The sequence below is a fragment of the Triturus cristatus genome, chromosome 4_2 (assembly GCF_964204655.1).
Source record: "Triturus cristatus chromosome 4_2, aTriCri1.1, whole genome shotgun sequence".
NCBI lineage: Eukaryota > Metazoa > Chordata > Amphibia > Caudata > Salamandridae > Triturus > Triturus cristatus.
Genome location: NC_140586.1, coordinates 781,121,727 through 781,134,653, shown reverse-complemented (window position 1 = coordinate 781,134,653; position 12,927 = coordinate 781,121,727). Strand labels below are relative to the sequence as shown.

The window sequence follows — 12,927 nt, the reverse complement described above, 5'->3', positions numbered from 1 at the left end:
TGCCATCTCGTCATCAGGCACCCCGTACGTCCTCAAATGAGCACGTAGAGACAGCCTACTATGAGCGGGAATTTCTACCGCCATTAGGACGAAAAAGAAGATACAACGAGATCTTTAGTAGCACTTGGGCTTAGATTAGTGTAACCTTTTTTATTATCAAGCTTGAAAGAACCTATAGCCTAAAACCTAGGTAGGTTAAACCGTCACTCCCGTTATCCGGAAACCAGAGTGAGGGCGTTATGGACTAATAAAAAGCACTACTAAGGCATCTCAGATATTAAGACCAAACGTTAGGTGCGCCATGTTGTAGGGATTCTGCGTATGCACAGAACTATGCGCAGGAAACCAGAACCTTAGAGAATTGTGGTGTACCAGAAACTCCCCTCAGAACTAAGAACCCCTTATCCGACTAGCTTAGTGTCACATTCGTTATCCGAGATTTAGCTCGGCGGTCCCAATGTATAGACAACCCAGAACATGCGACTTAGTTATTCTCAGGAATGGTGGGAACCCGAAATACCCGTTTGCACATATATATTAGTCCATAACAGAATAACTAAGACACAGTAAAGTTTAAAGAATTTATTCATAAACCTCGAGTCCTGTTATACAGTACTTTGGCTAACATAAGCAGACAAATGGTTAAGATCATTACCATTAGCATTGTTACAATACCATAGAAAATGAAAGGAGCGATCATATTATAATGACAGTGGAAAACAACCACCCTCCTTTCTCTAGCAACTAATAATATATTATTAGACTATTAGAAGGTCTCATAGGCTTGCATAGGGGACCCCATACCGTATAGATCAGCTCGGGTGTATCACATCACAGGATCAGCTCAGTGTTCTCTGCAACAGCTCTTCTATCGAATGCCTTAACAATATACTGCGCTGTGATATTAAAGCCCACGACATTCTGGTATTTGCAGCTGCGTGCATGTTGTGACTAAACAGTGGTACGATCACCCTGAACATAATCAGCCGGCACCGTCTAGTGTCCTAGAACAGTTCTTTACTCGATGTACAGACCAAGGGCACTAGCAACTGTTAAGGATGTATAAATAACATTCACTTGAGACGAGTCTGCATTTCTCAAATGAATAACATGTAACAACAGTGTCGGGTGCAAAGGCAGCAAAAGCAACAAGATGTTTTTCCAACAGCTAACGTGATTGAGCTAACTTAGCACTGTAAATAGGGAGTGGCCTAAAACCACGTGACACTCTATACTCTTCTTTTGCAGCCGTTTGAGCACTCCGCCAATCCCTGATTTTAGCCCTGAATGCTAGTATGGGTGTTTGGGGTGTTTGCGTAAATCTGGACCTGCGGCAGACACCCTACACCACACTCTAAGTTTGTTGCCGTAGGTGCTCGCCACCAAACCAATATGGTGGATCTGAGCACTGGTATGGATGAATGGGTTGTGTATGTGAGCCTTGACCTGTGTTGGACACCATCCGCTGCTCTACTTTTAGTGACATTGAAGTGCTGCCCCAAATTCCTGATTTGTGGCCTGGCAGCTAGTATGTGTGTGACGGGTGTCCACGCATTCCTGGGCCTTCCTTAGACACCCAACACCTCCCCCCCACTGTTTGGACCATTGGAGCTCTCTTTCTGGTCCCTGATTGTGGCCCTGAGGGCTTCCAGCCAATTGTGTTAAAAATCAAATCAAAATTACATTTCGAGTGTTAACCTTTTAAATCCTGTTCTGCACCTTTTTTAAACTTAAATATCAAAATTAGTTCTGTACGGATTTACACCAAATCAGAAAAAATAAACTTTCGAAATAAGTGTGATGTCAATCTGTACATCTGTTTTTGATCTATCTTTCAGAAAAAATGTATACGGGGGTTAAAATGAGAAATGATAGGGTTTTTTTCACTCGCTTTAACTTTTTTTCCCTGTGGAAGATATTCATGAAACTTGTCACGCCGAAACTTAGCTGACTAAGATTGCCCTCATAGATTCTGTTTATAGCCAAAGCATGGGTTTTGTAACACAAGTGGTGACTGGCACACAGGGAGAAATGTGCTTCAAATCCCTCTCTTGATTGCAAGAAAAAATAGCCAGAAAACGTCAAGACCAAAGATTGCACTGAATGTGAGTGATTTGTGTAACTCGGAGACTGACTGTTCTCTTGCAATATTCACATTTTCAGATCCAAAACCCTGGACCTACGATTTCTTAACCCCGTGGATAGGTATGTACATCACTGGCATAGAGATTCAATATTTCTCTGAATGATTATGGCAGATACTGTAATTTGTTAATAATTAATGTTTTTCTAAACCTTGATGAAGTATTGAATACCATATGTAGGGGCGTGACTTTGCTGTTCTAAAGGCTTGTCTAATCTACTGCTTTTCCATCACATGCTCAGTGGACCCTATCTTGAATTCATTGTGCCAATATTTTGAGAGCTGCATATGTCAAGACTTTAAGTGCCATATGCAGTGATTACATATGGCTATGCAAACAAATGATGGACGGAATGCTGAATGAATCATACATGCACCCCCAGTCTAAAGATCTGGGTTAAATCCATCGTTCCCAGGATGCTTGTTTCCAGTCCAGGGAGCACATGGCCTGGCAGTTCGGGCTGGATTGTTCCCACGGGGAGCAGGGTCAAGACTGATTTGCATATGGCTGGGTCTGAACTGGAATGGCATGGGGAGCAACAAAAAATTGGAATTTAGGCTCAGATCTTTGTACTGGGGTGAATGTGTGACAATGTGCAGCATTCTGTCCATCAATTATTCTTTTTGCAAGTGACTACATATGGTTGGCACAGAGAGAAAGATTTACACTGGCAGGGTTCCAAATGTGTGTGTACAGTTGATCCTCCTGAGGCCCAGCACCCATTGGCAGGTTTGGCCTCCTGTCTACGGGCCCCAGCCACCAACTACACATTAAAGTGAAAAGTGAAGCAGAATAATAATGTATGGTGATATTGGTGGAAAAATCAAGGACTGAAATAAAAATGCCCGGGCGCCATTACTATGAAGAATACGAACGGCTACCAAGTTTGTCAGGAGTGGCCAGCATTAATTCACCATTTTTGGTTTAGCAATACTGCAGCAAGACCCTCATTATGAGTGGCCCATAGATTCCAATGGACCTCTAATTAGAGTTAGCTGCTTCATCAGAGTTGTACCTCTTGCAGGAATCCTGGAGCTCTGCGTGTTTCACCCGGGGATTTCACCTGCTGCAACCAGAACAAAAAGTCTCTGGGTGAAATACCAGCGAAAACCCATGGGAATATGCATGATAAATCGGATTGCTGCATGCTTTACCCAAATAAATGATAATCAACATAATGTCTACTTCCTGGAATTACCTGGACCCACATAATGGTGATTGCAGGGGAGGAAAGTAAGAGGGATTAATCTGGGCCAATAGTGATGAGGGCCTAAATCAGGGAGCACAATCTGCTGACTAGCAAACCTTTGGCTATGCACAGTAAGATGTCCTGGTGGTACCATGCTGTAGCACACTGCTGCTATTCAGCCAGCTACTTATTTTATCGAGGTGCTAGCACATTGGTACTAGAAAAAAAAGCAAATATAGGTCAGCCATATTGAAATTGTAAGCCTACCAAAGCAGAACAGACTTAAACGCCTCCATATCTAGGGCCTGAAAAGTTTTAATGTCGGTCACTACAACAGTATCTTTAAAGTCCACTGTTTAGTGCAAATTTCACATATACCAGCCCGGATAAAGCCTAAAGGTTTGACATTTGCATGGTGCATGCAGACCAGTGCCATGAAACGGCCACACAGTATCCAGGTACAAACTGACATGGTGGCTGACAAATGCAAAATAGTGAACAACTTTTAGGAACAGTTCTAAATCCACAGTGTGCAGAACAGATACCAGGAGCCAAAGCCAGGCGTCAAAATAAAAACTGATAAGGTTATATTTAAAAAAAAAGCATGGCTCAAAGAAAGGGTGGTAAGTGGGTCCAATGGGCAGAGTGCATGTTTATTTATTTAAAAGGTTTTATATAGCACTGGCTGGACCCAAGAGTATCAGAGCGCTTTGCAAGATTAGGTAATACAGAATTGCAGTATAACTTTTATACACATAAGTCAAAAAACAAGGCATACAATGATTGATTTAAATGAGGTAAAAATTAACAGAGATATCATAAATCTAACAACATATCGGAGATAATAGGTGTGGAGGAAAACAAAGGTTAGTTATTGGATGGGGGAGGGAGAGAAAGAGTAGGGTTACTAAGGAGGGTGAGGGGTACGGGGATGAAGGCGGAAGGAAGTTATCTATGCTTAGAAAAGTGGGGAGAGGTGGTCATAAATGAAAGAGTTAGGGCAGGGGTAAGAATATGTATCCGGTGACAATGTAATTTGGGACCCCAGTATTTGTTGAGAAGGAGCAGTTTGAGGTCTTTTTTGAAGCTGGAGCAGGAGGGGTTGCAGCGTAGTACCTTAGGGAGAGCATTCCATACAGCAGGCGCGTTTCCAGAGAAAGAGCGAGATTGTGTAGATTTCTTTTTTAATAAGGGTGGGATTAGGTTGAGAGCGTTAGTGCTCCTCATATTTCTGGTACAGCCCGATTTGTGGAGTTTATCAGAGAGGTAAGATGGGGTGTTTTGATGGAGGGCTTTGTGTGTGATGCAGGCAGTCTTGTAAGTGGATCTGCCTTCAATAGGAAGCCATTTAAGGTCTTTGAGGACGGGGGAGATGTGATCAAACCGCTTACAGTCAGTAATAAGCCTGGCAGCAAGGTTGAGAACGGATTTGATAGGGGCAAGGTGGACTTTGGGAGTTCCAGAGAGAGTGGCATTACCGTAGTCGAGTTTAGATTGGACCAATGATTGTGCCACTGATTTAAAGTCATCGGCAGGAATAAAGGGTTTAATTTGTTTAAGATGGTGGAGTGTGAAGAGAGCGCCTTTGGCCATATTTTTTATATGGGGAGTAAGACAAGTTCTGGTCGATGCTAATGCCGAGGGATTTGACTGAGCGAGGGATGTATAGAGAGCAGTTAAGAGCTTTGATGTCAGAGATCCAATGTAGAATAGGGAGAGAGTTGTTTTTAGGAGAGAATAGAATGATTTCTGTTTTTTTAGGGTTAAGTTTTAGGTGGTTGTGATGGTGTTTGTATGTAACTGGTAAATAATAGGCTTGAATCCTGCCATGGCGGAGTCAGTGTTTCAACCTTCAGAATTTGATTAAATGAGTGCCATTGGGATGTCTGATGACATGACCTACTATTGAAGCACAAAGAGAACAAAGAGTGAATACAGTGATGTTTACATATAAACACCTTTAAAGAGAATACAAAAAGGAGGATAGTTCAAGCTGTAGCAAATGTGTACTTCCATTTCAAGACAATGCAGCCTCCTTGCGGGCTCTTTATGAGGGATATCACTCCATAATGATCGTAGAGGTGGAGACCGTGGCCATGCAACCCACCCTCCTTGGAATCTGTGAAGGCAAGTCTTAGAGGCCTTCATAAGTATGGGAAGTAGTACTACAGGGGAACTCTTTTATGTAGTTTTACATGTTGTCGCCACTTAGCCCCAAAACATCTAAAAGGGGAGTAAAATACCAATATTCAAGGAATGGCCATAAACAATTAGTATAAACAGAAAGGATTGTGCCCTCAGCACATTTACCAGTAGGGAGTTGGACGTTCTCGGCTGATTCACAAAGGCGTACAAGAGTATGAAAAAGATGCCTCCAGTAGCATTACTTTCTGAAATCATAAATGCATTGAGTATTAGCCCTGTGTGTCAAGATATGTGTCAAGTATAACCGTCTCAGGGTTAGCTGAATACCTAGTCAAAGTTACTAATGTGCAAAACACTGGTGGTATTCCCAAAATATAAAAAAATGGAAGAAAACAACTCATAGATGCTCATTCAATGGTAAAAATACCCAGTTTACGATCCACTTTATACTTTTTTTGTAGGTTCTGGCAAGGTATTAGAAGGACAATCTTTGTAACTAAGAAACTTGTTCTTATAAGGATGCAATGATCTCTTCATGTATTCTAGAAAATGAACTGGTGTGCCGTGTGGTTGCAGGTTGCATAACCCGAGCTGTAAAAATAAGGAAATCCCCTGTATTTCTGGATAAACTGGTTTATGAAGATGATTGAAAAATGGTTTTTAGCACAATAAGCTTTATTAACATCGAGATACTAGTAGGTTTCTTTCAACAATGGGATTTTATCATTTATTTTATTGAATGAGTTTTTAACGCATAATGTATGAAATTATGTTTATTATTCGATTTTATGATACTCTTTTATGTACTTTTATGGATCTATAAAAATATATAAATAAAGTTATTTGGATTAATTTATTGAGTATTAGCCCTATGTTTCTAAGCCAGAGCTCTAATATTAATCATGGTATTAATGCCGCCACTGTTGAGATCTAATTGTAACCAAGAGATTTTACGTATGAACGAGACATGGCTGGAAATGCAGACCTTCATCAATCCACTGTCGATAAACAGAGCTACCTCACTTTTGTCAAAGAATAAGTATAGCCCTCTGGAATTATAACTGAGGTAGCAGACTTCATATTAAAAAGGAGTTTCAGCATGACTTTCTCAGCCAAAGACTGGCATCTCTCACAGATATTCAGCATTTGCACATTGTGTGCATCATCTTTGCCTTTCAACGCATGTATGCATGTGTATGTGGTTTTTGTACAGCGCAAGCGAAGAGGCAGCATAGTGCTTGCACTCAAGGATGAGTCAGCATTCAAGAAAGAGAGGGAGGATGAGAGGAGGGTGAAGAGAGAAAGAGCAGGAGCACGTGAGGAGCATGCAAGGAGCACACGTGCTTGAGAAGGAGGGAGAGAAAGAAGGTCGACATGAGCTCCCGTCGTCAGAATGTTTTTTTTTTAATTTAGAAAATTGAAAAGTAATCCCCTTACATTAGCAGTGGAAGGTTACACTGAATCAATCAAAAAGAGTGTAAAACCTAAATGCTCCAGGAGTGGACGAAGAGACGGGATATGGAGGCAAGCCTCCAATCCAGGAGTAGGGAACTGACATGGATAAGAAAAACATGTAATCATGAGCAGTGGGCAGAGCCAAGCAAACTCTAAGAAGCTTTGGTAGCAATCCTGTCTGCAACGGACAGGTAACGTGGCCGCAGCCAGACGGCGAAAAACCTTGAAAACGTCTGCTCCATAAGGCAAACAGAAGTTCTGAAAGCAGCTTTCCAAAAGTACCAAAAAACACACCAAGTCAGACTTGCATACACTATCCTAGATAACAGATGACATTGGATCCATTTGTGAAAATGAACAGAACTCCAGTCTTCTGTGATTCCTTCTTGCTCTTGCATTGGTGAGAGCTGGGAGTGGTACCGACTCCTTCGAGGAAGGACTTCAATGCTTCATTTGAAAGCAAGAATGCAGGTTCCAACCTTCTGCCAATAGGCGTACTTCCTGAAAATGTATATCGTCTTGTTTGTTTCTGTGAAGCAAAATGGTCTAAGAATCAGGAGGGAGGCATATTTACACAAGGGATTAAAGCGCATTAGTTCATTTCAGTAAAGGATAAAAGTAGCACAAAAGAAAGAGGAGCCCGCTCTATATGTAGACTTGTACAACAAATGACTCACTAAAACCAGCGGCAACATTTACAAAGCCATCACGCCAGCACCCCTGCTTATCATGCAAACAAGCTCACCATATCTGCTAGTTATCGGCACACCCACAGGTAGGATTCCATCGGACTTCAGACTAGATTGATTGTGTAAATAGAAAAACAAGGCAGCACACCTTTTCCTTCTATGCTCCCAGTATCTGGAACATCATCCCTGTATTCATCAGGACTACCTCAATGTTGCTCCAATTTTGGAAAGAGTTGAAGATGCACCTCTTCAAAGAACAGTACATCACAATGCATTAACCATACACAACCCAGACGACTCTCCTATGACTCGCTGACTTCACGCTAGTCTTTGACTCTGCACAGCGCCCTGCTGCCTTTTTGATAGGCTTCTGATATAGAAATACCACATGCATACATACCTCAATGGAATGTCTGTGCACAAACTAAATCACATATAGTTAATTAAAATTCTATTGTAAATGACCTAAAATCATTACAAATATATCGAGGGTGGCCATTTTTCTCGAACTGAGGCTGAAATCACGAATTCAAAAGCATTGAAATAACAGTGAAGAAGATTTGCCCCACAGTAACGACAGCGGAAAAAGGTTGCACCCCATAAAGGTTTATTAGCAAATTAATAAGTTACAGTCTCAAATCAAATCAATTAGACATAAATCCAAATTCATTTGAGAAAAGCATACATGAATATTATCCCAACAATTCAAGCTAGTAAAAGTGGGTATTGCATTATTAGGGGCAACATAATGCAAATCGAAGCACAATCCTGATTCTATAGTGGGAACTCCCTAGTGGTGAACTAGGTTGTGGCAGGTAGGGTAATTTAGAAGCAGCTGGTGTCAGCAAATATAGCATTGAAAGAGGAACCAAATAAATGTTCCAATTGGATTGAGAAGGAATGTTCTTACTCTCAATAGTAAGTCAATCAGCAGGAAAATCAGGTGCATTGGTTTCAAGAGTAGGGAAAGGAGGTCCATCTGCAATGGTGGACGGGGGCAAGTGATTCCTATAACAAGCTTCACAGTTAAAACAACATTCCATCGAAGATTATTATTATTATTATTATTATTATTTATTTTTGTAGAGCGCGTAGTCACCCTGAGGTATCCCAGCGCTAACGAAAACCCTAACTCTCCAGTTCGGTGGGCCAGGGGCAAAACAGAGGTGAGGGGGAGGGGGGGAGGGGACAAAGACTCAGTGTAAGGGAAGGCGTGAGTCATTTGGGAAAAAGATGAGTTTTTAGCTGCTTCCTGAAGCGAAGGTATTGTGGTTCGAGTCGCAAGTCGCGGGGGAGCGAGTTCCAAAGACGTGCGGTTTGAACTGAGAAGCGTCTTCCTCCGGCTCGGGCTTTCTTGAATCTGGGGGTAGTGATGAAATTTTCTGTGTCAGACCGGAGGGATTTTGTGGCTTTATAGGGAGTGATGAGTTTACTAAGGACTGGGGGGGCCTTGTTTTTGCAGAGTTTTGTGGGCTAGGCATAGAGCCTTGAATTTGACTCGCTCCCTTATGGGAAGCCAATGGAGGAGTTTTAGGGCAGGTTTAGCGGAAGTTCTGGCAGGGGTATTTGTGATAATCCGGGCTGCAGTATTCTGGATTCTCTGAAGCTTGTTGAGGGTCGCTTCAGGAGCGCCCAGATAAATCACGTTGCTGTAGTCAAGCCTCGATAGTATAAGGCCTTGAATTAGCAATTTTTGTGAGTTGAAGGGTAAGAGGGGCAGGACTTTCCTCAGGGATTTTAAGAGGCCGAAACAGGTCCTGGCTACTTTCTTTGCCTGTACTGTGAATGAGAGGTCAGTGTCGATCCACACCCCCAGACTTTTAACCTCTTCTTTTGGGTCGGGGGGAGGGCCCAGGTAGGCAGGCCAGATGTTAGAGGAGAGTGAGAGGCCTTTCGGGCCGAGGAGCAGAACTTTGGTTTTTGTCCCGTTTAATTTTAGAGCTGACTTATTCATCCAGCAATGGACCTGCGTAAGGCAGTTGAATAGGTCTGCTGATTGTTGTCTGGGGTGAGACAAAGACACCACTAATTGTGTGTCGTCAGCATAGCTGACGACGCTCACTCCGAATGGGGTGATGACCTCCTCCAATGTGGACATATAGATATTAAATAATGTGGGGCTCAGGGAGGAGCCCTGAGGCACACCACATTGGAGAGGCATTTCGGAGGAGCAGGCGTTCTTCTCCCAGATCTGGTAGGTCCGTTGAGCTAAAAAGGATGAGAGCCAGGATAAGGCCGAGCCTTCCACACCAACTCTTTTAAGTCTTCTAATAAGGAGTTGGTGGTTGACGGTGTCGAATGCCGCACTTAGGTCGAGGAGGATCACTGCCACTGATCCTCCTCCGTCCAATAGTGTTCTAGCCTCTTCTACCGCTGCCAGGAGGGCGATGTCAGTGCCCTGTCCTGGTCGAAAGCCCGTCTGGGAACTTTTTAGTTTATTATTGACCTCAAGAAACTGCGAGAGTTTCCTGTTGACTAGTTTTTCAGCGATCTTACTGACTCCTGGGAGAAGGGAGATGGGCCGGTAATTCGTCAGATTTTCGGGGTCGAGGGATGGTTTCTTTAATAGGGCTTTTACGACCGCCGTCTTCCAGTTCGGGGGAACAACTCCCTGTTGGAGTGAGGCATTGATCAAATGGGTCATAGGGGGAGTGATCGTGTGGGCTACCTCCTTAAGGATCCAGAGTGGGGCGGGGTCCCTGGGGGATCCGCTCTTCATGGATTTGAGCGTGTTTCCTACTTCTTCCGTGGTAACTTGGCCCCAGGAAGAGAGACGGATAGATGATGGAGGGTACGAGGGGGCAGTTTCTTCACACGAATTCACAGAGGGAATTGAAGCAAGAATTGTTTGAATTTTGTCATAAAAGAAATTAGCCAATTGTTGGCATTTCTCCTGATCAGCTTTGGGGTCAGTGTGGTGTCTCGGTCCCGGTTCTGGGGTTTTTAACAGCTCTTTAAGGATGGCATAGGATTCCTTACTGGAGCATCCAGCTTTCTCTATTCTCCCCTGAAAGAAAATGCTTTTGGTTTTTCGGATAGCGGTTTTATAGGTAGATAGAGAGGTGGAATAGATGTCTTTGTTGATCTCCGATTTAAACCTTCTCCAGGAGCGTTCCGTTCTCTTGCACTCTTGACGCAGAGCTTTGAGCTCTGGGGTGTACCAGAGAGCGGAGGATAGTCTTTTAGGATGTTTAAGGATCGCAGTTTTTGGGAGAAGTGTGTCTAAGGAGGAGGTGATCCATTCATTAAACTGTCTGTCAGCTATGGCAGGGTCGGTTAAAAGCTCGGGGATGGAGTCTGTGAGGGCGGCGGCCCATTCATCAGGTGCGAGTTTGCGCCACCATCGGTCGGTAACCTGGATTTTAGAGGTTAGGGAGTTCGTGGTGGAAATTTCCCATAAGATGGGGACCATAAAATGGTCGGTCCATGGAAGGGTTACGGGAGGTCTGGTGGTAATGGTTGCTATATTAGTGAGAATGGGATCCAACAAGTGTCCCTTCTCATGGGTAGGCTCGTTGTTGACCAATCGGACGTTTAGAGATGTTAGGTCTTGCCGAAGTTCAGAGGCTAACCGATCCGTAGGGTCCATGAAGTGGAAGTTTAGGTCACCTAGCATAAGGAAGTTGGAGTTGGACGAAGCTAGCTGTGACACTGATTCGATGACAGCATTAAAAAAATTACCAGGAGCACCTGGGGGGCGGTAGATCAGTAGCCCTGACAGGGAGTGAGCTGGGGAAGTTTGGATGGAGAATTGACAGCTCTCACAGTCCTCAATGTGAGCGTTGGAAGTTCTACAAGTGAATTGTTCCCTGAAGACTATAGCTACCCCCCCTCCCCTCCCTTTGGGTCTGTGTAGGGCTTGGCAAAGATACCCTGGGGGAAGGGCCGTGACGATGTCCGAGTCGGTGCTATCTGAAAGCCATGTTTCCGTTAAAAACAGGAGGTCGAGATCCTGATCTTGAATAAGCAGATTGGTTTCGATCGCATGTTTAGAGAGGGAGCGGCAGTTAAGGAGTCCCATCTTCAGTGCGGGTTTTGTCAAGTTCGAGGGGGTCGGATTACAGCGCATACAATTGGAGAAGGTATAACCTTCAGTATGTGTGTGGTAACAGGCAAGAATTTTCTTAGGTTGTAGTGCGCGAAGTGCCTCTCCAGTATATATCACACGGTCACGAGGGCTACCTGGTAGAGTAACTGGGCCTGGGTCCGGTTGGGCCCGGACGGGCCCAGACGGGCTTGCCTTTGGCGCGCCTTTGGCGCGCTGACGGCGTGCCCGCTGCACCCGTCCGCTGCGCTCCCTGAACTGACACATTATTTATGGGCGGAGGGGGTGTGCGCAGGCGGTGGGCGTGGCCACCCGGAGGGGGCATGTCCTGGTCTCCTCGCGGCCGGTAATGGCGGCGTTCAAGTGGGTCCTGTATACCACAGCGATCAAATCAGCTGTTACCAGTGACACCGGTGAGTGCAGGGGGAGAAGTGCACAGTGGGTTTAAAAAAAACACAAATTCAGACAATTTTAAAAGATATACGATCTTGTGCAAAGCGTTGCTCCCGGCTTCCGCCTCAGGAGTTTTAGGGTAAAGTGCAGCTCTCGTAATCAGAGCGCGCTTTTATCTGTTTTCGTGGGCGGTGGGCGTGGCCACCCGGAGGGGGCGTGTCCTGGTCTCCTCGCGGCCGGTAATGGCGGCGTTCAAGTGGGTCCTGTATACCACAGCGATCAAATCAGCTGTTACCAGTGACACCGGTGAGTGCAGGGGGAGAAGTGCACAGTGGGTTTAAAAAAACACAAATTCAGACAATTTTAAAAGATATACGATCTTGTGCAAAGCGTTGCTCCCGGCTTCCGCCTCAGGAGATAATACATTGTATAGGTTCTCACCGGGTAGGAGCCAATCAAGATCCAGTGTTTATTCTAAACTCAGTGTGGGCCTAATGCTCACAGCTAATGCAATGCCAACTTCTTCCAAATCTGCAACCTTCAAAACTCAAAAAGGAGTATTCACCTCCTTAGTTTCTCATCCCATGCAGGGTGTTAACATCATCATCCAATCTAACTAATTGCTTCCCTGCGACTTTCTGAAAGCTAACAAAGAATACAGAACGCAGTGACTCCTGTGACTGAAACAGAAAAGATGTTATACATAGCAAGCAGAAATACACCGTGTATTTTAAATGAGACCGAGGGACCTAGGTCTACTCATGACAATGTTGCAATACACATTTGCTATCTAAAAAAATGAAATATATTATTCATTCAATTTAGGAAACCTAAATATAAAGCATGTAGAACAACATATGAAATAAT

The 12,927-nt window shown here is 44.0% G+C and overlaps 1 protein-coding gene across 3 annotated transcripts in view; it reads left to right on the top strand.

Annotated features, from left to right (window-relative positions):
• Nucleotides 1–12,927, top strand: part of LOC146835037 (cytochrome P450 4B1-like) — a 276,047-nt gene that overhangs the window by 137,562 nt on the left and 125,558 nt on the right. For all 3 annotated transcript variants that reach the window (XM_085602698.1, XM_085602699.1, XM_085602697.1), the window contains one exon: nt 2,164–2,205. In XM_085602698.1, the coding sequence (XP_085458824.1) occupies nt 2,164–2,205 (42 nt within the window). The remainder of the gene's footprint in view (nt 1–2,163; nt 2,206–12,927) is intronic.